Source organism: Hemibagrus wyckioides, linkage group LG03, assembly GCF_019097595.1.
Source record: "Hemibagrus wyckioides isolate EC202008001 linkage group LG03, SWU_Hwy_1.0, whole genome shotgun sequence".
Classification (NCBI taxonomy): Eukaryota; Metazoa; Chordata; class Actinopteri; order Siluriformes; family Bagridae; genus Hemibagrus; species Hemibagrus wyckioides.
This window is the reverse complement of record NC_080712.1, coordinates 24,209,153-24,236,283: the sequence shown is the minus strand read 5'-3', so window position 1 is coordinate 24,236,283 and position 27,131 is coordinate 24,209,153. Positions and strand designations below refer to the sequence as shown.

Below are 27,131 nucleotides of genomic sequence, written 5' to 3'. Positions count from 1 at the left end.
AACAGCAACTGAGCGAGCCTGGGTTTCCCTTAAAACCTGCTAGCAAAATGAACTGATCGATTACTTAGCATCGCAATCAATATGATCTCAACCATCAAGCTATTATTAAAAATAGTATGATAATGTTATATTAAAGTATAATGAATATGCCCTGATTTAGATGCTTGAAGGAACAGACATAACACTCTGAATGTCTGAGTAGATGCAAATAAAAGTCATTTTGACTTTTTTTTAATAAATATCAGTTTCAGAAGAGTCTAATGAAGACATATAGCTCAGTCAGCCTGAGTGCGCATATAGTAGCTGATGACCTTCAAATAACAAATTAAAGATACAGAGATTTATTAGTGTCATCATTCAGTCACTAAGCAGTGGTCCGAGCAGAGCGAGAGGGGGAAGAGAGGGAAACTAGAGCACTTATAGTGGGGCTACAGCACAGTTCAGCTGCAGTGGAATGCTTTTAATGTCTGTCTGCATAAAGAGGAATCACTCTGGAGCTATTCAGCCTGGGACTATAATGACCTTTGGAGTACAATGCCTGCCTGCCTAACCCTCCATCACCAGCTGTCAAGCTGACTCTGACTCCTTCTCTTCTTTCTTTGTCTCTCTCTCTCTCTCTCTCTCTCTCTCTCTCGCTGTCTCTCTCTCTCACCTATTCATTCAACCACTTTCTCTACAGGTTGTACCCACTTTAACAGGCATTCTGGGATTATCCTATTATTATTTGCCAAGTACTCTACTATTCTGTAGTACTTTAACATACCTCAGCCTTGGCTTTTTTTTTTGGTTTTTGGCAGAATTCATAATTTTATCATTATCGTATTTATGCTTTAAGTGTACTCAGAATCCAGTGTGCAATATAACAGCAGTGACACAAACATTAAATAAATAATGCCTCAGCTTTCTGTACACTCTGGATCCAGGAATATATTCTATTTTATATATATATATATATATATTTATATAAAACAACAATAATAATAAACAAACAAACAAACAAACAAATAAAAAAACAGAATTAAAAAAAAAATTATTTACTTTAAAGAGAAAGGAGTACATGTTTTCTCAAAATAAGTCAGTAAAGTGTCCCAAATTCTATCATTTGATAATGATGATGATGATGATGGTTTAGGTGACTTCCACTGTAGAAGTTTTCTCCTTCTGGCTATTAGTGTGGCAAAAGCCAAAGCATGTTGTTTATCTTTAGATATTCGAACATTAACAGTAATAAAATTTGTAATGGGATTATTTCCTTACTTTGCAGCATTCTACACCTTTATTATAGCATTAAGGCAACTACTAGATTGTGTTTAAAACAGATTTTTTCCTGCTTGCGATTTACCATATAAACATCATGATAAATGATTCTCATCTTCTAGAACATACAAGCAAACAAAACAATCCACAAATATCAAGCATTTCCACAATTTCAGGGTTCAGGTTTAAACTGCAGATTTTGACCATTTTCTGCTGAAACTTTTCTGAAAATGTTCTTAGATCATGTTAACCATATGTGTGTCTAATGCTTATTAGGTATTAATTAATGAACTCAAAACATTCTCCATTAACCTTGTAAATCATTCCAGATTTATATGTTGGTTGGCTTGTCTCCCTTTTTTATTGGGGAGGAAAAGAGTCTTGTATTGAGATGTATTGAGGTGGTCAGCGTGACCCTTTAGGTTTTGTGTTAGTACAAAATGATTAACTATAAGCCACATGCTTAGAGTTCTAGGATCGAGAACTTAGGGCTCTTAAGTGCACTTTTCTTGACATAATTCATTGTGGCTTTCTTGTTACTTATTTTTGCAACTCTCTCTCTCTCTCTCTTACACACACACACACACATGCGCACACACACACACACACACACACACACACACAGTCTCTCCCTCTGGTCTAAGGACAATAAAACTCCTGAGATAATTAGAACTTAAAAAATGTAAAGTGTGTTACAACATGATCAGATTTGGAACAACTCTGAGGTTGATCCTTTTATATGTGTGATCTTGTTAGTAGTACACCATACTCAAGGTCAACGATTCGGGCTGCCCATCAGACAAGGCTCTGATTGGTTGAGACTGAAAGACAGAGACACACTGTGATTGGTTGAGTCTGAATCATCCAGACATGGTCTGGGACGAATGGAAATCGGATGCCAGACATTCAAGAGCCTCTCACCTCCAGTGCACACAGCTGATATTACTGAATGCACATACACACATACATAGACACACACACCATATAGTATCCTCATCCTATCTCCACTCCCTCCTCTCTCTGCACAGAGCTTTTTACCAGTGTAACACTGTGCTTTAACTTTTTTCCCCTGATCTCCTCCGTCTGGAGCTCTTAGAGAAATTATCGTGACGTTTAGCGCCAGTGGCATTCTGACAGGTGGAAAGGAGAAATGCAGAGTAAGTTTCCACTGTAGCTACACAAACCCAACTCATCTGACCCATCCTACTGAAACACTGAAAAATGAGAGATATCAATTTTTTCTCTCTCTCTTACCTTTTTCCTCACACCATCTTTCTATCTCTCTTCCAAACACACACATTCATGGCGAAGGGGTGGGGTGGGATGAGGGCCATACTGTTTGTTATGCTGTGGGAGCAATTTACCTAGCAACCTGTCCCCTTTAGACAGAAGGGTCACGCAAATCAATACAAAGTTATTCTGACTGATCTTGTTTATCCTATGATGAAACATTTCTGTCCTGATAGGAACGGCCACTTCGAAAATGACAATGTCCCCTTCCACAGGGTATGATGGCTCACTGAGTCATGTAGCATTCATTAGCGCTCAGTTGGTCACCATCCAACTATTGTAGATAGTGGAGTGACATGCCGTGTAGCTCGCTCTTGCACAATCGTCACCAAACAGCTATTGAGGAGATACTTTGCTTTAAAAATTGTGTTTATCTCACCAGTACAGTTCCAGAGACTCCTTTAATTTGTCACCCTTTTGTACACACACACACACAAAATACGGATGTGCCCATCAGTGGCAGTTTAACTTGCTAACTGAAGAGAAGCAAATGTTGTCTGATTATTTAAATCTTTGGTGCATAAACCTAGAGAAGAAAATGTGAGTAATCTCATGTCTAGAAAATGCCCAAAGATAATGAGGCAACTCTAATACATGTCTGATTTAAATTGCCCATTACCACTGAAGTATGGAGTTAATTTAGTGCCAAAAGTATTACACAAAATTACAAGAACTGCAAGCAAAATCTTCAGGATCCAAATTTAACAAGAGATTGCGAATAAAAAAACTCACTCTTTCTACCGTTTTCACCATGACATCTTGTTTCTCTTTTCTTCAGTCTGAGTGAGTCTTGGAAAAATGTTGTACACCTTAAATATCTATTGGTCAACAAGAATTTTGTTCTCTGAACCTTTAGACGCTCTTTCAAGCAAACACCATTTCACCCAACGTAACACAATGTGACCAAAATTATGTGGACATTACACGACTATGAGGGCAGTCTCTCAGCTGCTGGCATAAAATTGCAAGCACAATAGAATTGCTGTAGCATTACAGTTTCCCGTCAGTGGCCCAAAGGTCTAAAGGCCCAAACCAGATCAAGTATGACAATGCCCCTGTGCACAAAGCAAGCTCCATAAAGATATGGGATTTGAGTGGAAGAGATATTGAATAACCTGCACAGAGCTTTGACCTCAAGCCCACTGAACTGGAACACAGATTGTACTGCAGACCTCCTCATCGGTGCCTGACCTCATTAATGCTCTTGTGGCTGAATGGGCAAATTTGTAGGTAGTATTTATAATACAAAAGCGATTTGCTGTGGTGACCCCAAACAGGGAGCGGCTGAAAGAACAACAATAACATTTATAATACAAAAGCACAGATAATATAAATACGATATTATTGTGTTAAAATTAGCTACTATCTGAATTATGCCACCAATACTAATGTTTATATGAGGGTCTGGAGCCTACTGACTGGGTTATGAATATGTAGATAGATAGATAGACAGATAGACAGATAGACAGACAGACAGACAGACAGATAGATAGATAGATAGATAGATAGATAGATAGATAGATAGATAGATAGAGGGCCCAGTCATTAATGTTAGAAATACAGTACAGTAGCCTGATTACACACATCACATAAAAATTTAGCTAACAGAGACACTAACAAACCTCATGGAGGCAGTTCAGTAGCTAGCTATTAAACCCATTATGATTACAACTACTATTATTAAATACATAAACTGTTTACATTATTTTTTATTTATATTTAACAGTAAATTATAAACTATATGATGCTTTGGTTCTCAGATTTCTTCACATAAACATGTATGTGCCCAAAAACTGGCATCACATCCACAATGAATTCTTCAGCCTAGTTCCCAGTGTTCGTGGGACTGGCTCCTGAACCACAGCAGACCAGAATAAAGCACTTTTTGAAGACGACTGAATGAATGAATGGTTTGTTAACATCACTGTATGTAACTGCACTGGTAGCTGTTTATATGCTGCTGAGCACATTGTAGACCTCAGCGGTGGTCTCACACATACTAAGCTGACAAAGCCCCTGGCTGGCTTGGGTTAAAAAATAGCAGATTTGGTGATGCTTTAAATTTCATTAAATAAATAACATTATTTACTACACGAGTTAACTTCACTGAACCACAATGAAAATGTGAATACGCAATCAGTTAGATTAAAAAAAATAAAAAATAAACTACATATAGTTTATATAAAAATATTATATATTAATATTTCTCAACAAAACATTTTCTGTGCTTATAATAAACTTAATTGAAATTGAAAACAATTGAAATAGGCTTTTAGATGTGATGATGTATCAAATGAGTGAGCATGATTAATTCACAAAGTATTAACGTAACCCAATTACATTAGCTACAGTATTCAGTTTAGGAAAGTAAACATGCAGTGTTGAATAACACACTGATAATGTTTCTGTTGTGAAACACCAGCGTTTGACTCTCAGTTCACTGCTTTGAAAATACGTGCTCAAATCATGTCGGATGTATAAAAACCAAATGTGTTAATGTTACTCTGTTCAGTCATGTGATGTATGCATTTCAATTAAGTTTTTTAGTGCCAAACCTCAGTATTAACTAAAGTTTATTCAACTGAATTCCATATAACCAAGAAAATAACAAGAAAATAACAAGAAAATAGACATACAGACAGACAGGCAGACAGACAGAAAGACAGAAAGATAGATAGATAGACAGATAGATAGATAGATAGATAGATAGATAGATAGATAGATAGATAGATAGATAGATAGATAGATAGATAGATAGATAGATAGATAGACACAAAGGCAGACAGATAGATAGACAGATAGATAGACAGACAGACAGACAGACAGACAGACAGACAGATAGACAGACAGACAGAAAGAATGTCAGACAGATAGATAGATAGATAGATAGATAGATAGATAGATAGATAGATAGATAGATAGATAGATAGAAAGGCAGACAGATAGACAGACAGATAGATAGATAGATAGATAGATAGATAGATAGATAGATAGATAGATAGATAGATAGATAGATAGATAGATAGATAGACACAAAGGCAGACAGATAGATAGATAGATAGATAGATAGATAGATAGATAGATAGATAGATAGATAGATAGATAGATAGATAGATAGATAGCAGACATTTTCCTAAATGTTGATAATTTACTGCATTCTTCTTAACATTGAACGACAACAAACACTGATGAATGTTGATCATTGTGGGCATAATTTTAGTCACGATCGTTATGGCAACATCTGAACATAATGCAAGTGTTTTTTTTTTTTTTATTTCTGATGCACTGCTGAAGTTCATGCTTAACAAGTGTGTTAGATAACATCAGTTAAAGAAAACTTTTTTTTACTGAAAAGCTTAAATGAGAGAGAACTAGAAGGTTTAAGAGAAAGAGAACGGAGACAATGTTTAGTTATTTTTATTTTTATGTGCAAGATCAAATTATGACGCAAAATGAACTGCACAGAGCCCCCTGAGGTTTATTTATTACTCAGCTGGAGGAGAGTGTATTGTCTGTCTGAACAATACAGACGGCTGTGAGCATAAACCTTTCTAGAAGCACATGGACATGCCTATACTTTGTTCATCACACGCACACACACAGACACACACACACACACAGACACACACACACACACCCTTTAAAATTAGATCAGGAAAAATGCCTTTCCTGCATGTGTGGAACATGACTCAATCCTCCGAGTCACTACAGCACAAGATAGAGAGAGAGAGAGAGAGAGAGAGAGACAGACAGAGACAGACAGAGACACAGAGAGAGAGAGAGAAAACAGGAGAATAATTGGAAAGAATTAGGAAGAATTTGTTGAGCTGATTAGCTAATTAGTGCGGGTGTGTCTGAGATGCCCGCTTCCAAACTACTGAGGAAGAAACTCCATGGCCCTGGCCTTTAATACTAAGCATATCCGTGTTAATTTGCTTTGAGAAAAAAAGGTAGATGTGTCGCTTTAGGTGTGTATCATGAGTTTCGTGTAAGATAGATGGTCTGAGGATCGTTCAATAGTGACAGGCAATATGACAGAGAGATGCCATTTGCAGAGCTTGAAACACGCCAGAGACTGTTCTCTGAGAAGATATTTCATTCACAGTGACCTAAATGTAAGAAAGATTTACAAAAAGTCTTGCGCTATAATAACTGCTAGCACCTTTAATTCTAATCTGGTCCTGGTGATACATCAAAATTATAAAATATATAAAAATGCAGCTGTGTTGCTTGTAGTAATATCCACTGAACGACGCAATATGCAAACTAACACTTACCCAATATATTTCATCGTGCTTCATTTACTTCCATGCTGTTGTAATATTACATAAAGTGATTTTAACAGTCATAACTCTGTTAAAGAAAAACAAAAAACAAAACTGCCATCTTAATACCTTCCATATTTGCTGCTTCATCTGTCTTTTTGCTTATGTACAAATGATGTGCTAAAGGTCCAGGGTCATCCCTCTTGGAAAGTGCTAAATAGATCAGTTGGTGCTGTTTCAGATCCTTTTCCAATTTACAGCTGTCATGCCTGCTAGACCTGCACTGAAACCTATGTAGATGAATATGTAGAGAAATGCGCATGCACAAAAATGAGCGAAAATACACAAACATATATTTATACTGTCAGTGCAATTTAAAGAAAGGGACTAGTTGTCACATTGCACGCAATCTCCTGACTGAAATTAAAGATGCATAATTAACTTAAATAAAAGAAATTAAATAACTGGGGAGGAATTTTCATACATCAATCTGGCTTTGAAGTGAGGAAACCACTGAAGAGAGAGACAGAGAGAGAGAGAGAGAGAGAGAGAGAGAGAGGGAGGGGGAAATTCATTCAAAGCTAGCTAACTGCTCACATGACTGACAGGCATGGAGACATACTTTATCATTCAGGAAGTGACACACACACACACGCAAATTAACACATAATCTCTCCCTTTCCTCCCCTTTTTTAATTCACACTTTAAGAAATGGTCCAGATGGTCCGGTACTCTCTCTATATAATAACATGCCCTTATTCCCGCTCTCCTCATAAAAGACAGCCTCAGACGCGCAAAATATGCACAAGAGAAGTGCCGCGACAAGTCAGCTGGTCACTAAGTCAAAAACATTACAAAGAAATAAAAAACACGAGAAGAAAGAGACGAGTGGAAAAAGAGCTCTTTGACATCACACAGATGGAATCCTCTCATCTTTCCAGTAGGACCAGAGGCCAAAAGCTGTCTCACACACACAGACACACACACACACACACACACGGAAACAGATTTGAGTCAATTAGGCCTGCAAAAATGCATGGTATCTTATAGAATATCCCACCCAAATTCAAAATCTCTGTGAGAGACAAAGCCTGTCCCAGTCTGAATGAAAAGCATTGTTAAGTGCCTGTGATCAAAATGGATAATGATCTGAGAGAAGGATGTGAAAATGCTGAGAAATTGCTGTCTTTCATGAAAAGAGCTGAGGACAAATTTCTTTAAAATGAAGGGCTTCTGTTCTACATCAGTGCTTTCTGCTGTTATATGATGTGACAGCTCTCAGAGACATCTCTAAATGTAATGATCCAAAAAAAAAACCTTATGGATTCTAACGTTTAGACAACGGAGCCCTGGAGCGAGTGATTTGGTCAAAAGAAATCGTTCTTTTGTCTTCACTTCATATGCTTTTGCCCTGTCTGCTCGAGATAGCCAGAACAGGAGCACCTGTATCAGCTATCTATTAAATGTGACAGAATAGGAATGCAATATTTTTTCTAGAATAGGAAAATATACCCAATGCAGGTGTAAGTGCTTTTAATTGGATCTAAAGGAACTCAGCACCAAAGGTAGTGCCATATCATTCACTTTTATACAGTCGAGCCCCTTTTTAATACTTGCTACCCTTTTGTAAGTATTTGAACAGTGACAGAATTGTTGTTAATTTTTATCTGCACAGCACCACAATGAAGTTGAAATGAGGAGCTCAAGATGTGATCGAATCCATTGTGCTGGTGTACAGAGGCAAACTTCTGAAAATTGTCTCGCTGTCGTATTACTTGCAGACCCAAAAGTATATGTATATCAGTAAAGACTAAAACCCAGAATAGGAATAGCGCCTTATGTGCTCAACATTGGAGAAAAGCTGGAAAATTTCGAAACCCTATGAATGGCACCATTCTCATAAGAAAAAAAGACGCTGTTCAGCATTTGGCAGAGTCGAGTGTGTTACACTGCAAAAAATGAAGTCTTAGCCAGTACAATATCTTGAACATTGTCGAAAATGGTCTAACTATTGCTTAATATAAGATTATAATAAACCAAATATAAGCATGACAGATTACTAAGTATCAAGGGAAATTTCTAAGCTTTCAGTTTTCTTATTTTATTGGCAGATTATTTTGCTAATTTTAAGCATTAATTTCTGAAAAGAAACAAAGTTAGACAGAATAGAAACAGAATAAAAATAAGAACAGAATAACTTCTTTGATTATGTTGACCATTTAAAATAATTATTATTGACCCCCCCCCTTTATTTATTTATTTTACTTTATTCATTTATTTATTTATTTATTATTATTTTATTTATTTATTTTTAAACAACACTTATTGGAATTATTGGAATTAATGGACAGTGTGAGTGCTGCTCTAGGGTTTTGTTGATATATTGAAAATTCAATAAAAATATTAAAACCAAAATAAGAACAGAATAAGAAAATTGAAAACTCAAAAATAGTACTTAGAAAAAGGCTTAATAATCTCATATTTGGTTTACTGCACTCTTACAATAAGAAATAATAGATAATTTGACTAGAGTCAATATATTTAAACTTGCTAAGATATCTCACCTGTTAAAGTGTAGATGATCAGAAGAGATGTTCGAGAGACTGACGCATGCTGATAGAGTGGACATGTCGTGAACAGGTGCCACTATTTCAACTGGTGACATTTTGTTTGTGTGGTGCCTGGGGCAGCCTTGTGCTATACAACTGTGGCGCTGACTCCATTTCGAAGCCAACATCTTCTTTTCACTTGCGCTGGGATTAATGTGTTATTCAGCAGACACAGGGTAGAGAAGTATGAGGGTGTATGAAGGCGGATCACTGAGTGAGCATTATGTGGTCCTTGTTACCAGGGCAAAGCGAGTTTGGAAAAGTGGCCTTGGCTGGAGGATTAAAGCCCCTCTGTCTTCATGCTCATATGAACGTATACTTGAAAGATGGGCTAAGAGCCTCTTTACAGGTCTCCAAGGCAATGCGTTCTCTAAGGGTGCATTAAAGAATTCTTTTATTTCCTGCTGAAACTTGACTATACTTACTTAGGTTGAAAAACAACACACGTTACTGAATAAAGCAGACCTATGAGAAAGAAAAAGTGTGTACATTGGCATGGATAGAGATAAGCTGTAATGAGGTAAAGTATAAAGTACTGGAGAAAGACGACAGAGAGAGAGAGGGAGAGAGAGAGAGGGAGAGAGAGGGAGAGACAGGGAGAGACAGGGAGAGACAGGGAAAGGGAGAGAGCCCCACTGGGAGCATTATATCCAGCCCTACAGGAGCTGAAAGCTCGGCTCAGGATTTCCACACTCCACTTGTAAACAAAAGGCCTTTTGATGCTCCCTCAGCCTCAAAGACCTGGATGACTACTCAATCATGTGACCAGAGAGAAGAAGTGCCTGCTGTTCGCACATCTACCAAAGACATACTCTAAATCATGGACACTGACTTGAGCATATTTTCCAACAGGTATTGAGACATAATGTCAAATAGTTACGCAATGATGACAGCTGCTGATTTACTGCTTTTGGTCATCTAAGTGCACCCTTCCTGGATGAAAAAGGAAAATGATGATTTTGACATAAAATATTACAGTTAATACTAAGAAAAAAAGAAAAGATATGAATTGTACAATTAAAATGGATAATTGTAGAGGTTTGTGAAAATAAGACAACAATCCATAACATAAGGAAAAATCAAACAGGACATTTTTGAAGGTCTGTGATCCAGAGTTGATCTAAAGAGGACAGAATTGTAGAATACCTAATCTATAAAAATTAAAATGGCCAGGCAATCTGAATAAAAACAGTTGCTAAGAAGAACTGAAACTTTTCAAAATGATAACAATTAGTTTATTGACAACTAATACTGCAAAATGTTTACAAAAATTTAATTGAGGGAATGAAGGAAGATCTGTGGAATGCTCCACATCAATTTATGTTCTTCATTTTGTCCCAGGTCCCTAACACACGCACACACACACACACACAGGCCCATTTCCAGTCAGAGAAGCAGGGGCCATGTTGAAAGAGAGGCTCCCTGCCTGGGCAGCTGGGCTGAGCACTCAGAGAAGCAGCAAGAGGCACAAAAACATGTCATGCAAGAGGGAGCCTATTGTGCTGTACAGAGAACAGATGGGAACTCCCACAAACCACTGGGCCCTTTATTTCTCCAGTCAGCTGCATTCATAAACACACACATTGTCGCGAACAGCAATGGCGGCCTGTCGCCCACCGCAGGGACTCTTCTCATTTTGCATCCACTTGAGCTCTATGGTAGAGATGCGAGTGTTTCTGTGGTTATTCTTGTATTTGTGAGAGCATGCTTGGAACTTGCTTGAAACGGGAATCCCCAAGCTAAAGTCCATAGCTCTCCACCCAGATACTCGTCTAGTTACATGTGTCCTCTGAGCAGCAGGAGATTTGTTAGGCACATACACTTCTCTGAATATAATACAGTGGAAGGAAACAAGAGAGAAGGTGAACATGATTCAGTGGATATTCAGACAGTGTGTTTGTGTGTGTGTGTGTGTGTGTGTATGTAAAGAGTGTAAGACAGTGAGACAGTGATATGCTGGAATCATGCCTAAAACTGACGCAATGACTAGACCAAAAACACAAAGTAATGTCTAGCGGTTCCCTTGAGGTCACAAGCACTGACGTAAAACTGCTGAGCATGGGCTCTGTTAACTGAAGCAGGAAGGGCTGCGTGATTGACATGCTGTGGTTGGCTCTTAAGGATAATCCACAGCTCCTCAGTGTTCCCCCAGTGTCCTCAGTTCTCTGACAGCTGATGGCCAATGTGTTTGCACCGCATGTTTGTGAATAGCCCTTGCAACCTCCTCAAACCTCCATTTTAAATCCCACTTTATCTCCAGCAACGACAATTAAAGCTGTCTCTATCTGTCCTGACTGTGGCTGGGAGCCACAGCGGGAAGGCTGATGGACAGAACTTTAATTAAAGTAGCCCCTTCAGCGATGACCATTTAGAGCTGGCTTGGTGTGGAGTAACATCAGTGAGTGCTTTACTTTCTCTGGCAGGTTAAGAAACAGACCAACAGCTTATATTCTCAATAAGAACATTAATATGTTTCTTCCCCCCTGAAGATTGTTTCTCGGGGATGTTAGTGTAATTTCATGCTGGAGTTGTGTGCCTCAGTCCAAGAAATGAGGTCACTGAATTTAGTCACTAGTACTCTGATTTAGAAAAAAATATAAATCTTCAGGAACTCTTCATCAGAGAAGTGTATAGTTCTTTTCTGTATAGTTCTGAGCACAGAAACCAAAAAAAGAAGCAAAAAACCCTCAGAATACTGTGGTATTTCGTACCTACAGATCAAGAACAAAGTGTCCCTCAAACATTAAAAAGGTATATGTGCTAAGAGCCATATTAGCCTCGGCCTCCTAACTTCGAAGTATTGCTATGGCTCTGAAGGTGACACAAGCTGAACATGGCTGGCACATTTAACAATAACTTTGTTGCGCAAGATTAGTGTCATGTGCAGTAAGTGTATGAGTGTGCTTGTGTGAACTGCTGCTTCTGTCACTACAATCAGATGTGATTGTCTGCAGTAAGGCATTTTGTATTTTTGTCACAAAGCCATTGATGATAATTGCTTTGCCTGTGTTACCAGCATCCCGTTGACCACCACGCTCCTGTCAGCACCAAGCCCACTGCAAAAACATGATTTCTGATTACATGTGTAATGATGATGATGATGATGATGATGATTACAGCTGGACTGGATGATGTAAGCTCTATGGTTATGGTGGACAGGTAGACCATGTATTTGTCCCCTGCTGGCTAAAGCTGACTCTTTTTTGCCAGCCTATGAGAGGTACACTGTAACACTGTTTTCCAGTGACTCGACAGCTAAGTATTGGCACAACAGGACCTCTGCTAATGTGTACCATTAAAGACAGCACATTTCCCACAAGGGCTGTCGTCATTGGGTTGCCTCATTTGCCTGCCTGGAAGCACAGCTAGGAGATCCAGTACCATGGAACTCCTTCAATTTGTATGTAAATTTCAGTGGGGATTATGGCATGCACTTGATGAGCTGGAGCAGAACACTAGCAGCTCTTAGGGCAAACAGAGAAAAACAGACTCTTTTTTTTATCTCCTTCTCTGGGTTGAGCCTCTGAAAGCCAAGAACGAAGTCACTGTTTTCCTTACGCACTTTGAAGGCACCCGATATTAACCGAGGACCACCCAAGTACATTTAAAAAAAAAATAGCATTGTGAACATGAAGGGTTCTGCAGTGAAAGGGAGTGGGAAAGGGAGAGTGCTGGACAGAGAGCAGAGTAGAGCAGAGCAGAAGTAACCTAACAGAAGGAAGCAACGGTACAGAAGAACCCGCTGGACCTGGTAAAGCTTCTCCTTCCATGGTAATTATTTAGAGTTACATCCAAGCAAATGTTAAACGTTAAATGATAAAAGTCAAATGATTCATCAAGTTGGACTTGATCTATTGCTGTCATAATGTGAGGCAGATCTCACTACAGCACAGCCATCAAACATTGCCTGGAAACAGCAATAAACAGTCCGTGACAGCAGGTGGACATGTACCAATAGTCTCTGTGAACAACCTTACTTGGGTCTGAAAAATAAACCTTCACATAAGGTATCATCCCTCCATCCATCCCTCCATCCATCCATTCAAACATCTTCAGTAAATACTTTTACTGGGGAGAACTTGACACAGACAGCAACCCAAGCTCAGAATCAACGTTTGAAGCACACAGTTGTCTAGAATGTCCTTGTGGCATTGAGAACAAATGAAATATATTCAAACAAACACACTTGGGGGTAATTTGTCAGGTGTATCATTTAATTCCATGTTAATAGATAATATTTATTGAAAATCGTCTGTGTTTTAGTGAAGAATCTCTGCGAGTGTGTTGTGTGCATGTGTCCTGCATGTACTCTATGAGTAAAATATGGTTGAAATGACAATAAAAGATTCTTGACTTGGAGTGACTGCACAGGAAAAATGTCACATAAATGGATAATAGTTATTTTTTTGCTCGGTCACATATACTGTTAGAGAACTTGAGTGATTAGTGCTTTGGCATTTTTACAGCAGTAAAAAGAAAGCAGATTAATTTAGGAAGGAGATTTTTGGAATATCTAATTAATCTTTAAATAAATAAAATTTCGTTTAAAAGTCGGTTTTCCTGCCTTTGCACTTGATTCAACGGCATAGAGAAGTTTGTGGGAGTGGGTTCTCGAGTCATGGGGGTTACACTGGGGTTTCTTGTACGCTTAACCTTAAGCCTGTATCCTTCTTCAAATTGCTGCTACATCGCTGGGGGTGGAGACTGATCCGTGTTGCTGGATATAAGGTCAGAGATCATGATCATGATACACAAATGAGCCATAAATGATGCATCTGTTGTAGCATGGCAGCCTAGAAATCTTCTCCAAGGTGCAAAAGTGAGGTAGGAAGTTCTCAGTTTCTCTGTAGGGGCAATCTTTTTAATTTAACACACACAAAGAAATGTCACATAAAATCTCACTGGAAACTCATGTTAAAGAATGTAGGTCTACATACTAATAGTGCTCATACACACAGTTTGGGGGCAGCCAGATGCTCCAATGACAGACCCTGAAGTCTTGTGTTCTTCATTAATTCCTTGCAGCTAATGAAATCAACATAGCGGGCCTCTGGTCATGCCCTAGCTGTTAGCAGACTCCCCATAGCTTTGAATTCATCAGTGGCAGCTCACATAATCCAATAACCATGACCTACATGAAGCAACCAGTTCATCACATGACCTCAGCCTGACGTATCATATGACCTAGTATAAAAAGTCACGACAAAACTCGACAGATGAAATTAGGCTTTTTGAGTAAGGTTATTAGTTATTAACTATTCGGCTGCTTGGAGGTACATCTGTGGTAGTTTAGAGACGTCAGTACCACAAAGAATAATGTTTATGCGTAATGCAATGTCCATACCCACACCCACACTGTGCACCTAGGGGAATTTTAGTGACTCAATCCAGAACGGATCCAAATGAAACTCCTGACACTATGAAGTCAGTGGAATGGCTTCTTCTTCCTCCCGATGTTCTTATTAGCACAGATGAAAATATTTTAAAAGGCCATGTGTAAAGAATAATAGTGATCTAAAACGATTATTCAGTCACAGCCGTGCTTAGGAACACTTTCACTTTCTCAAGTGTGAGGGGAGTAAGTTTCATTTCCTACAAGTCAAGTGACATGATGGCGAATGGAAAGAAAAAGAGGAATCGTGGAGTTGCTAAAGGAATAGCGCAACACACACACGCGCACAAAACATGCAGCATCCATTTACACAACAAACAAGTCAAAACAGAACTGTGAAAAAACTTATTTGCTAGGATAAAGCTGACACTTGGGATGATCAGCTACTCTGTGGCGGTGTACAGTGGAATGCCAAGCAGTGCAATCATTGATAATTGCTTTTAAAGGGCAGACACTTTGTCTGGTGATTTGATGATGCCATTCTGAATGAAATACTCTAATATCCACCCAAAAGGTCTGGAGAAACTGAAAAATAAAGTCATCGGTCAAGGCAGGAGACACATGAAACTCATACACACAGATGCACAGAGTCTGATACACAACTCACAGACATTTACAATTTGTACATTAAGAACATCTCTTGTTCAATCATACCTAATCCCTTTCCTACTTACAGTAAAATTCTCTTTTGAAAACAAAGCTCCTATCACCTACCAGCCATAATAAACTTTTGTCTTATTACCCTGACTTCTCTGTCACTCTGACACATTTATTTCAGTGGGGGAAATAATTATCCTGTGCAACAACAGTGAGAACAAAAGTCACAAGCTGTAGCAGGAAGTGACATAAGCATTACTTACTGCAGGCACCAGCAACTTGTTGACTTCCTCTACGGCTCGTTTGAGCTTGATCTCTGCACGGTTTTGAGCATCTTCTACGGTGATTAGGACGTGCAGATCTTCATTCAGGTGTTCCCAGTTGGGTTTGCCCCGGTTCTGCTCCTCCTGGAACAGAGAGATCAGAGATGAATGGGTAGTCTTATGCAAGTGTGGTGCGATTGATACACAGTTACACTCTCACTGGAAGTAAAATATGAATAAAGCAAATGAACAAGAAGATGAAACAACATTCCTTAGCTCTATTACTGAAATAGAGTGGATTTAAAGTTATAGATGAAAGCCCTGAACAAAGAGTGAGGAGTGTTTGCTGTTTGAACTCTCGCACACTGTATTCTAGTTTGCTGCTAGATCTCGCTGCTCAGGACCTAAACAATGTACATTGTTTTCACTTCTCCAGCAGAGAACAGAACCAGCAAGAATGCAACAGGAAAGGACATGGAAATAAACATAAAATGAAACCGTGACTTTGATCTGATTCCTGCACCAAGGACAAGAAGCTTTACACATGCCCTGCTATAATGTGCTGATAGAATGGAAGCATCACAAGGCACAAACAGAAGCTGGTAACACAGAACAGTAGGATCTTTCACTACAAAACAAAACACTCACTGCCTTCCTGCATACAATAATCCAAATCAGCCCTTTAACGCAAAATAATACTCAGTTGCAGAGCAGGACAATTAGAGAGATTCTTATTCACCAGCTGAAGATCTGGCAACGCTGGAGTGCTTAATTGATAGGAAACAGCACTGCAGTGAAAAAGAAAAGGAGTTCCGCTCCTCCCGTGCCAGTCTTTTGTTTGCCAGCGCCCTGCATTGTTCTCTGCTTGCCTTTTCTTTTCATATATAATTTTCCCAGATGAAAAAAAAACAAGATTTGATTTATGCAATAATCAGACATGCAAACAGTGCTCATTTTTCTCCTCGTGCCAGCAAAATGGGAAATTGATGGCAATCCACGCCGCCGTCTGTGCTGCTGCATTTTGCCTGCTGATTTTCATTAGGGCTCCATTGTTGGCCCTGTTCGCGTGATGTGACGAGGGAAAATATTGCAGCATTAGCATCGTCAGACGCGCTCAATATGATTTATCATCTGACACTGAGGCAGCACGCTCATATTAGGTCACTTCCTTTTTTCTCGCCGTTCATCAGTCCGTTTTCTGCTCGGCTGATTTACTCGGCTTTCCTTGGTTTTGACAAGCACTAAAAATTGATCCTCTGTGCTTGACTGTCACAGCTCAGCCGCCCATCTATAGCCACCCAGTCAATAACTCACGGAGAAAAAGCTCAGCCAAGACGGCCAGGAGGGTGTGTGAGTGCCAATTTCAAAGGGGTTAATGATAGGTCTTTTTGTCGGCCTGTCTATCCCAGAGTCTGTTTGCGTTTGTGTGTGTCTGTCGTGAATGTGTATCTTTGAACACTTGTTTTTCTCATGGATCGCTCAGATTTTCTCACATTGCACTTTCTCAGGCCCTGCAGGACACCCAGTGACATGGTGGTAGTCAAGGTGATCCTGCCGTAACGGTCTGCAGAGGAAACATGTCCAGCTGTGCTGCTGTCCACTAGCCTTTTGTTTACACGTCCACTACTTCTCTCTGCCTACAAACCCCCCATCCGCCTCCCCGCCGCCTCTGTCTCTAACTGGCCGTCCAGTAGCCGTACAGTGGCATAATCAATGTCTATAAATCCACTGGCCAGAGCCTTTGTAATCTTCGAACAGGCAATAATGTCGTCCTGAGGCATCTCCCTACTGCTGAAGCCTCAACTAATTTCACAGCTGCCTGGGGAGGAAAGGGAGCGGACTACCTCACACACACACACACACACACACACACACATGGAAAACAGGGGGATGGAAAAAAAATCTAGAAGATTGAGAGTAGAGTAAATGTAACAGTGCTGCCATATAACAGTCCAAATATGATTGCTGATGTGTATTAAGCAACACTGTGTAAAATATTAACCCTTTTGTGGTGTTTGGGACAAAATTGATCTGTTTTATATTTTTAATAAAAGTATTTTGCATTTGTTGTAAATCATGCTCATTTGCAGAAGCGTTTTTGAGAGCTGTATTTCAGATTTCTCTTACTTCTATTGTTCTTCATCACAATGTTCCTTTTCAATTTTTTCCCACAGATTTATATCAAGTACATTTTGTTACACAAATGCTAACTTTATCACAAAACTGAACAACACATTTATTGTTTAATGTGATCTAGTAATTACAAACATTAATCACAAATGTTGTCTCGTTTATTAAGATATTTTATTTATTTATTTTTTAGTTATTTCTGTAGGGCGTTTAAAACCTCGATAATGTCCTGGGTCAATTTGACCTGAACAGTACCAAAAGGCCCAAAGTGTGAACATAATTCATGGGTTAAATTGTGCATTCTGCATTGTAAATGTGCATTTACAGTATAAGTGTAAATGTAACTTTGCTTTGTGACTGCAGCTGCAACTGAGAGAGAATACCATATGCACCACTTTCGGATACTACAGCATGCGGTGGATTGCAGGCTGAGGTGTGAGAGAAGAGAGAAGACTGTGTGAGGGCTATGCTCTGAGATCCCGACAACACTGCGATTGTGTAAAAGCCTCAGCACATCAAAGCTCCTTGTTAAAGGATTTAGAGAACAGGAAAAAAAATCGAGCGTTATTTTCTTTGTTACTCCTAATCGCAGGATCCTAGTATTCTGTTTGCACTGCCGCACATATAGACACATTTACATGAATGTGGACACACACACACACACACCCTTTAAATCAGTTTCCTCGAATCTGTTCTTTATTCCGTTTCTCTCTGGCTGACTAATAAAGACGGACAGAGCAAAATGACACTGTTGAATTATGTATTACTATTATGTATGCTGTCAGTTTGTCCTCATTCATATTGAGCTGAGATAACACTTGATTTAAATCTCAGTTGTCCTTGTTGTACAGGTGCAGACTTTTTGAGGACGTGTTTGACAACGGTAATTAAGAGGGGTTTAAAATTCGGTAGTACGCGGCTCCTTAAAATTTACATCGCCAGACAATGAGCCAGTGGCTAGCTTCTTGTTAGCGTAGTCACGTTGTGCCTCAAATACTAATTTCAGTTTGCTGAGGATAAACAATTGCGTTCGATATGTGTCTGCTGTGAGGGGTGCAGGTTGTTCTAAATAAAAATAAACATTCAAACACGCACACACACACACACACACTAAAGTGATTAAAGTCACTAAAGTGACGGCCTTAATAACAATAATTGGTGACATGCCAAGTGCCTTATTTATCTAAACAGAGCCACCATAAAACAAGATTTCACTCATCAGCTACACATTTTTAACATCTGTAACATATTTTAGACTTACCAGCCTAATGGGAATGGTGAAATTACATTTCTTGACACACCTTTTTAAAAAATCCAGAGGTGTGTTTGAAAGGGTGTATCTCTTTCTGCGGTCACATTCAGCTTCATCTGATACATGAGGACTAAAACACCATGGACACGCTGTTATAGGAAACTAATCCACCCTGGCTTGGTGTGATGCGCAGCAGAGGCACCTTGTCACATGACTCGAGTAGCAGCAACCTGAGTGGCATTGCTCACACACTCGTCTGTGTATCTTATATACAGTCCAGTGGAGGAATAAATGTGACATTCACTAGATTTAAAACATCCATGTCCTTCAGGTTAGTCAGACTGCAAAGTATGACACGAAAAACATTCCATTCAAATAAAATGTTCTAGTCGAAATGGATCCAGAAGACAAAAAGACAGACCTTTCGGTAGGTTTGAAGGAGAGGTTATTAAAATTCAAACACTGTAATAGGAAATCCAGTTACTATTAGCACTCTAGAACTGTAAGTATAAAATCAGAGACGGAGATGGAGGATGGAGAAAATTTTACTAAAATATTACTGTCCTGCTCTGGTGCTGCATGTCTGGACAGTTTGCATTAATTCCTGCCCCATACAGATCCTTATACAGTTACAAATTCTACAAATATCCAATTCCTCTAGGGATTTGTGATTTTTGTGATCACAGAAAATAACGCAAAATCAAGCAAAACTCTGCTACATTCAGAGAAGCTTGCAATTTTTCCACAGATATCATCGAGACACGTCGTGTGATATCATGACAACACATATTCAGCCAAAGCCTTTTTGGATTCATGTGCATCAAACATGAGTACAGCTCTCATAGAATGTAATTACACATGTGTCTTCACTGGAAGGAGTTTAAATGAAGAATCATGTGCTTGCAATTTCACCAATTCCAGTAGTTTTCTGCCAAAAAAAAAAGCAAAATAAAACAGCAATCCACAAAAAAATAATGTGCTGGTTTTTATAATGAATTATTTGAAATCTTGTATTGACTTATTTGGAACAATTGTTGTGTTTCATGACAAAATATAGTTATATAAAAAAGCACCACTGACTGAGAACAATAATTAAAATATAATAAAGCATTGATTTGATGTGGTTATATTGTGTTAAGAGCCTGAATGTCTTATATTTTTACAAATGTATATTTAGATAAATATATGTTTTTTTCAGGCATATATTTATAAGAAAACATCTGACTGTTGAATCAGTTATCATAATTAATAATTACTTGTAATAGGATAGTCATGTAAATATTGTAACAGACCTATTTCCTTTATTGGGTATAAAAAAAGGTGTGTGTGTGTGAGTGTGTGTGTGTGTGTGTGTGAGTGTGTGTGTGTGCGTGCCTTAATCGCTCACTTTATTGTTTGGGCATCTCCATTACACTTCCAAAAGAGATTTAGAAAGACGATGAGAGTCTATTTTGTTCAATTTTAGGATGCAGCGTGAGATGTCTTTAAAATGAGAGCGGGATAGATGTGCAGGCTGTGGAAAGCCTTGCCTTGGGTGTTAGCAGAAAATGGTCCTGCTGCCAGATGCCATCGCTGCTCACATTAAAGTTGTGCTTTAGGCAAGCGTAAGACAAAAGAAACTCAATTGCATTTAGATAGCATCAATAACTGTTACTATTGTCTGGTTATGTACAACTGATGAGGCTACGCTGTGGTTCTGAAGACCAGGCTGTTAAAATGAGGTCGAAAAATGATTCACACTTTGAAAGAAAGAAATTGGGTTGTTATTATGTTTGTTTAAAGAAACATAAGAAAGCATTATAATAGTGTAATACTATAATGAAGCAAACATTTAAGCAGCTGACGTCTAATAATGCCAGCGGATCCGCAAAAGGTTCCCAGTTCCTTCTACATGTTATAGTTCTCTATCTCTCTCACACACATGTGTGAAAACACACACACACACACACACACACACACACACTTGTACATGTGTGCCCACACCAACACACATGCACACGCAGGTACATTTGCACAAACACACATTTGTGCTCTCTCACACAAACAAACACACTTGTGCACATTCACTTGTGCACGCTCACTCAAACACACACACACACACACATACACACACAGATATACATGTGCACACAGATATACATGCGCTCACACAAACACACACAAGCAAACACACACACAGATATACATGTAAACAAACACATACACGTACATGTGTGCTCATACACACACACACACACACAGGTGGCATTTGTATCATTTAAGCTCTGTGTACACTGGTTCACGTGCATGTGTGTATGCACATAAGTGGAAAAAAGTACAAGAACAAATAAAGAGTAATCCAATCAAATCTGTAGGTAAAAGGAATCCGCTGAATCTGAGGCAGAAAGGAAAGATAAAATGAAAGTCCAAGGAAGAAGATATACACAGGGGTAACTTTCTATTTAACCAAGAACCTTAGTTACCATGTACCTAAACAAGCACACTCAAGCATGCATGTGAATGTTTACACTGTGCAGACGAGAGGTTCAAATGACCCCGTCTATGTCAAATGCCCTAGCAGTGCTAGCTGTGAAGGGCAGGACTGAGCACACATGAACTCACACGCGCCTGCATGGACACACGGACGCACAAAAACACGCAGTACGGACGCGCACACAAAACTGAGATCCGATACACTGGCGACCAGCTGTGCTCCGAGGGGATGCAGAACCGATCCAGATGTGGGATTGGAGTGTGAGATGACAACGGCACTTTTCACAGAGCGCTTGTTTTGTTTTTCTGCCTGCTCCCACTCAGCACCGAGCAACATAACCTTTGATAGCTATCTCTGCAAGAGTCACTTGTCTAAATAGAAGACCAGCCCTGCTCATGCACCACTTTCTCACATCCTCTCACACACGTCATACTGTATAAAAAAAATACACTACTAATGCAGCCAGTGACATACATTATCATATCCACTGTTTTATCTGCTGCTAAAGTAAATTCCACAACCACACTATGAGCAACTCTTCAACTCATATACCAAAGACTGAGAGTGTCTATGTTTACCCAAGTGGTCAGAGACTCTGGTAATAGACTATGGACATAACCCCATACTCACAGACCCTCCCAGACACCCACTGGCCTAGAGAGATAGATACCCAGCATGCAACACTCAATCTGGCATTTGACTGGGACAGGAGTCCTGGCAGGGACACTGGAATCAGCCCCCATGCAATCCGAGGCCAAGGACAATGTTTGAACACCTGCCCAAATCTCTCCGCTGCAGCATGGGGGGGTCAGGGAAGCTGAACATTTCCCCATAATATTACATCTTACAGAATGGCTCTTACCGAGCCATATGATGCGTACTCCCTCTTCCACTGTAAACAATGCATGTGTATGTACATGTGCTTACCTTTTTCTTGTCTCTCATGGAACCTTTGCCTCTCACCATGATCTTGCATCCTGTCTCAGCCTCCAGCTGCTTGGCCGTAAGCCCTCGAGGGCCAAGGATCCGGCCCACAAAATTAAACTGCAACACACAAACACACAAAAGTTAGACATCTGCTTACACACTGCATGCTGACTGGATTCAATGTGTTAAATAACAATGCAACACAAACAACTGATATATCAGGTAAAGTAAGTTCACTGTCCAGAACAGGACAGGGCACCATGCCCTTGTTTCAGAGGCACCATGTAAAAGTAGATATTAAGAAAGGAAAGAAAGAATAAAAAAGATGACGATAAATATGGCAAAAAGTATAAGAACACACATGAAAATACAGCCTTGGTACTGAGAGTACTACTGTACATCCTTGGAGATTTTAAGTGGGTCAATGAAATAGAGACAGATTTCCACTTTTCTTACAAATGAAGACAGATGCCGCTTCCTTATTGTATTAAAAAGCACAAAATCAAAAACAAAATCTGAGTTTCTGCACAGGATTGACTGAATTACTTGAAAATATTTGCTTTATGGTGTGTTTTCTGCAAGGCATAAGGACGGGCTGAGTTCGTTCCAAAATGCTCTTCTCGGCTTGATATTGAGATGCAACCTTTAACACCTGGATAAAATCTACATCATGCATTTTGAACAATAGGAAGACTAAACCTTTAACATCTGCAATCATTTCAGCACAAAAATCACAGAATAATGATAAGTGATAGACCAAAATTAGAGTGTTATTTACATGTAGTCTGAAGAAGAAGGTAAGAAAGCAAGAGAGAGAGAGAGAGAGCGAGAGAGAGAGAGAGAGCGACAGAGAGAGAGAGAACATGAGAAAGAGAGGCAGAGACCACGAGACAGCAATAGAGACAGAGACAGAGAGAGACTGCAAGAGAGAGAGAGACCGCGAGAAAGACTGCAAGAGAGAGAGAGAGAGAGACAGAGAGAGAACATGAGAAAGAGTCAGAGAGACTGCGAAAGAGACAGAGAGAGATCGCGCACGCGTGAGAGAGAGAGAGAGAGAGAAAAATCACGTCACATGACAGAGAGAGAGAGAGAGAGAGAGAGAGACACGCTGAGATTTCCTGGGAGGCACCTTGTTTCAGCAAGCTGTCTGACCGTTATCTCTGAAGCTCATCAGCCTGAGCTCCGACAATGGCGCTCGATGTGTGGTGAGTGTGCCCTGCCTGCTCCAGGCCCATCACAACAAGATAAGAGCCACTGATCCTTCACCTGATCGATTGGATATCAGAGCTAACCTGAGAACTGTCAGTCAATAGACCAGGTTCAGTCCGAATGCTGCTGTGTGCTGACACGTGAATGGATTTGACTGACAAGCTCTAAAACAAAGCCAGCCTCGAGTGTTTTATAGAGATAAACATGAATTGGTTTTCTGTGAGCCAGTTTTCTGCTGTTTTATGCATTACAGTAGTTTACAGGAGAAAGCTACAAGTAATCAGTGTATAATACGTGCTAATGTGATATTACATATGCGATACTCTTCATTCTGGTTAGACAAACAAGGGGTTTCTCTCTGTCCTAACGTTTTTCCCAAACATGCTGTAAACAAAGACCGCATTTGCCGTCAAACATTCAGTTCGAGTCAAATGATTATTTTTTTTTCAATCTAAAACAATCGTTTCCTCCTCCTGAAATGAATTCCATTCATCAAAATAACAGTCAATACAAATTTTTGTGGTGAGGCAGTGGGTTGCTACGAAATCCTAGTTTACACCAATGTTCCCTTTTCTAATCAATAGTCCTTCAAGGCCTGATTTATCAATGCTTTTGATATTCAGATTCAATTACGTTTTCACATGAGTGACTCCACGCATAATCGACTGCTTGTAAAACACGGCTAAGTGTATGTGTACTTGATAACTGCATATTTTTGCCCCTGTTGCATATTACATGGGAATGATATGAATAAAAAGGAGCAATTAAACAGTGCTTCAAGGCACAAAAGTAACAGTGCTGGCATGACATTTGTATTTATCAGCATACAAAACCTTTGAGGGAAAGAAATCTGTGTGTGTGTGTGTGTGTGTTATATTCTTCACACATCAGGCAACTGTACTATTTGATTTCTTCACACCAACTGTCACAAATACTATACCGCATTTTACTCACCAGCAAGCGATTTTATCTCAACTTTCTCCTCACTTTCTCTTATTCTTGAAAACTGAACCTACACAGAGCTCAGTAGATCAGTGCAAGGCAAATAGCTTTCTTTCAAGTCTTGTGCAGATTTTCAAGGTGCCCTTGGTGAGGTACAAATCAGAAGGAAGGCTCGAGGAGCTCCAGGATGCCTCCGTTTTTATACGTGCAGCTTGGTTCATGCACAGGTGGAGGCAAATTGCACAGACATAGTGTTCGGTATACCCTGTTATCTGTATACTTCTCCCTGAGTGAAAAAAAGCTTTTCGTCCCTGAGGAGAGTGATTCCTTTATATAAAAAATGTAATGCAAGCATTTCGGTATAAGTAAAATGTGACATTCACATCATGTGAGAGAACTCGAGATGAAGGACATTTCTTTGCCTTTAATGCAGACACACACTGGACTTGTTGATGACTACTACACGCTTTATTACTACACTCCATCTCTTGATTAAAACTACATTGTTCATACATCTGATTCATTTAGAAGATTATAGAGGGTTGGAGAATTTTGTACATTGTTTTATGAGCAATTCGCTTTCATAATCAGATTTTCCATAAACGTTTTCATACTTAATCACTGATCTTGGAGAATATCTCACACTTGTCCAAATGATCTGATGGTCTAAGATACCAGTATCAGAAAGAAAATACTAACATATTTAGCTAATTATAAATAGAAAACTATATATATATATATAGAAAGCTATATTTTTCTAGATATTTTTCCTTTTGCTAGGTAATTTTATTTAAATTTTTCGTAGGTCTATTTTATTCTACTTTTGGACAGTCGAAAAAGCATTTTCCCTTGTGTCGTACTATGTGTGTGACAAATAAACAATTAAATAACTGAATCTAATTACAGTATTTATAACATGCAACAAAAAAATGTACATATTGGTTTAGATGACTCTTCCCTAACTTCTCTAACCCTGTAAACATGCTTACTATAAACTACATCAAACTAATGAGGTGAAAATATCTGTAATTGTCTCTGATTTATTTATGTGTAAGAAAGTGGTATTATTTCACTGTCACCTTGCATGACACATTGTAATAACCTACATTTGAGGCAATAGCTGGGAAGAATGATAACATTTTGAGAAGTCTTCGGCTGCATCAGTCAGTATACTCTTCTGAGGCTCCAGTGCACTCAAGTGAGTTAAATAACAGATTCTTATACGAATAGACCTCCACATTTATCTTTATTAGCAATATACACAGATTCCACTTTTGGGAAGAAAAAAAAGGATGGAAGGTAGGTGGGTAGGTAAAGCTGTCTGCCACAACAAAACTAACTGTGCTCTGGCTAACAGCAGCATTAATCAGGTCTGTGACTGTTGCTATTTCTACCTGCTTTCCACCTACACAGCATCCTGAATGTCCCCATGACAATTCGGTCAGCAAGCTCCGTTTCTAAATGACCACACTGTGCTCTGAGTAAAGGTTTACCAATGGCTTCTGTTTAACAAAGAAAAACAGCTTGAACACAGGAATTTTAACAAACAAATAAGTAATCAAATAAAAAGAAATATCAGCTTCTATGAAGGAAGATGCTTTAGCAATGGTCTATAAAACAGCCTTTCTCTCTAACTGAGAGCATTTTTCAACTATTATATTAAATGTTAAAGGTATTTTTCTTTGAACCATTTCTAGACTGGTAATTCCGAGTATTATTTTATCCACATGTAATCTAAAGAGGCTCATAGTGACTGCTGAACAGGCGGCATAATGCCGAATGGAGTAACACAGTATCAGTGTCGGAACACATTTTGCATATTTCCATTGCAATTTATACCACAAACATGTGTGAGATGTGAACCGAGACACATTTTATGCATTTGAACAAATGACACAACTTAAAGCAGCCTTCTCTCAAGCCTTACAGTGCCATGAAAAAGGATTTGCTGGTTGCTGATTGTGTAGATCTTTGTATTTGTCACACTGAATTGTTTCAGATAATCAAACTAAGACAACCGGAGTAAACACAAAACACCGGTTATAAAAGATCATTTACTGAAAGAAAAATGCTATCAAACATCAACTGAATTGATAATTTGGTTCACTTAGAATAGACACACAATGAGACACACACTTTTCCTGTTTACTGAATCTAAACATCACTTAATCAGAATCTTTCCATCAATGTGAAGTAAGCTCAACAAGCTGGAAGCTATCCAAAAAATTAAGGAATTGATTTAAAAGTTTGTATTTGCAATATATCAGTTTGCAAAGCCATTTCTAAGGCTCTGAAACTCTGGCAAATCAGAGCGAGAGCCATTAGCTCCAAATGGAGGAAATTTGGAACGCTGAAGCTTCCTAGAAAGAACACAAAGATATCTCTTCAGGAAGTCACAAAGGAACCTGGTCAAACATGTAAGAAACTGCAGGGCTTGCTAGCATCAGACAAGGTCAGCGTTCATGTTTCTGTCTTTAGAGAGAGACTAGGAAAAATGGTATTCAGTGACGAATATAAGGATTCAT

At 39.0% G+C, this 27,131-nt stretch overlaps 1 protein-coding gene across 6 annotated transcripts in view; it reads right to left on the bottom strand.

The window, feature by feature from the left end:
* LOC131348291 (KH domain-containing RNA-binding protein QKI-like) overlaps positions 1 to 27,131 on the bottom strand; it is a 69,590-nt gene that overhangs the window by 11,471 nt on the left and 30,988 nt on the right. For all 6 annotated transcript variants that reach the window (XR_009203906.1, XM_058383142.1, XM_058383124.1 and 3 more), the window contains exons 3-4: positions 22,456 to 22,572; positions 15,674 to 15,817 (exon numbers count right to left, since the gene is read on the bottom strand). Coding sequence is in view for 5 of the 6 variants with exons in the window: in XM_058383142.1 (XP_058239125.1) it covers positions 15,674 to 15,817; positions 22,456 to 22,572 (261 nt within the window). In the remaining variant the exon portion in view is untranslated. The remainder of the gene's footprint in view (positions 1 to 15,673; positions 15,818 to 22,455; positions 22,573 to 27,131) is intronic.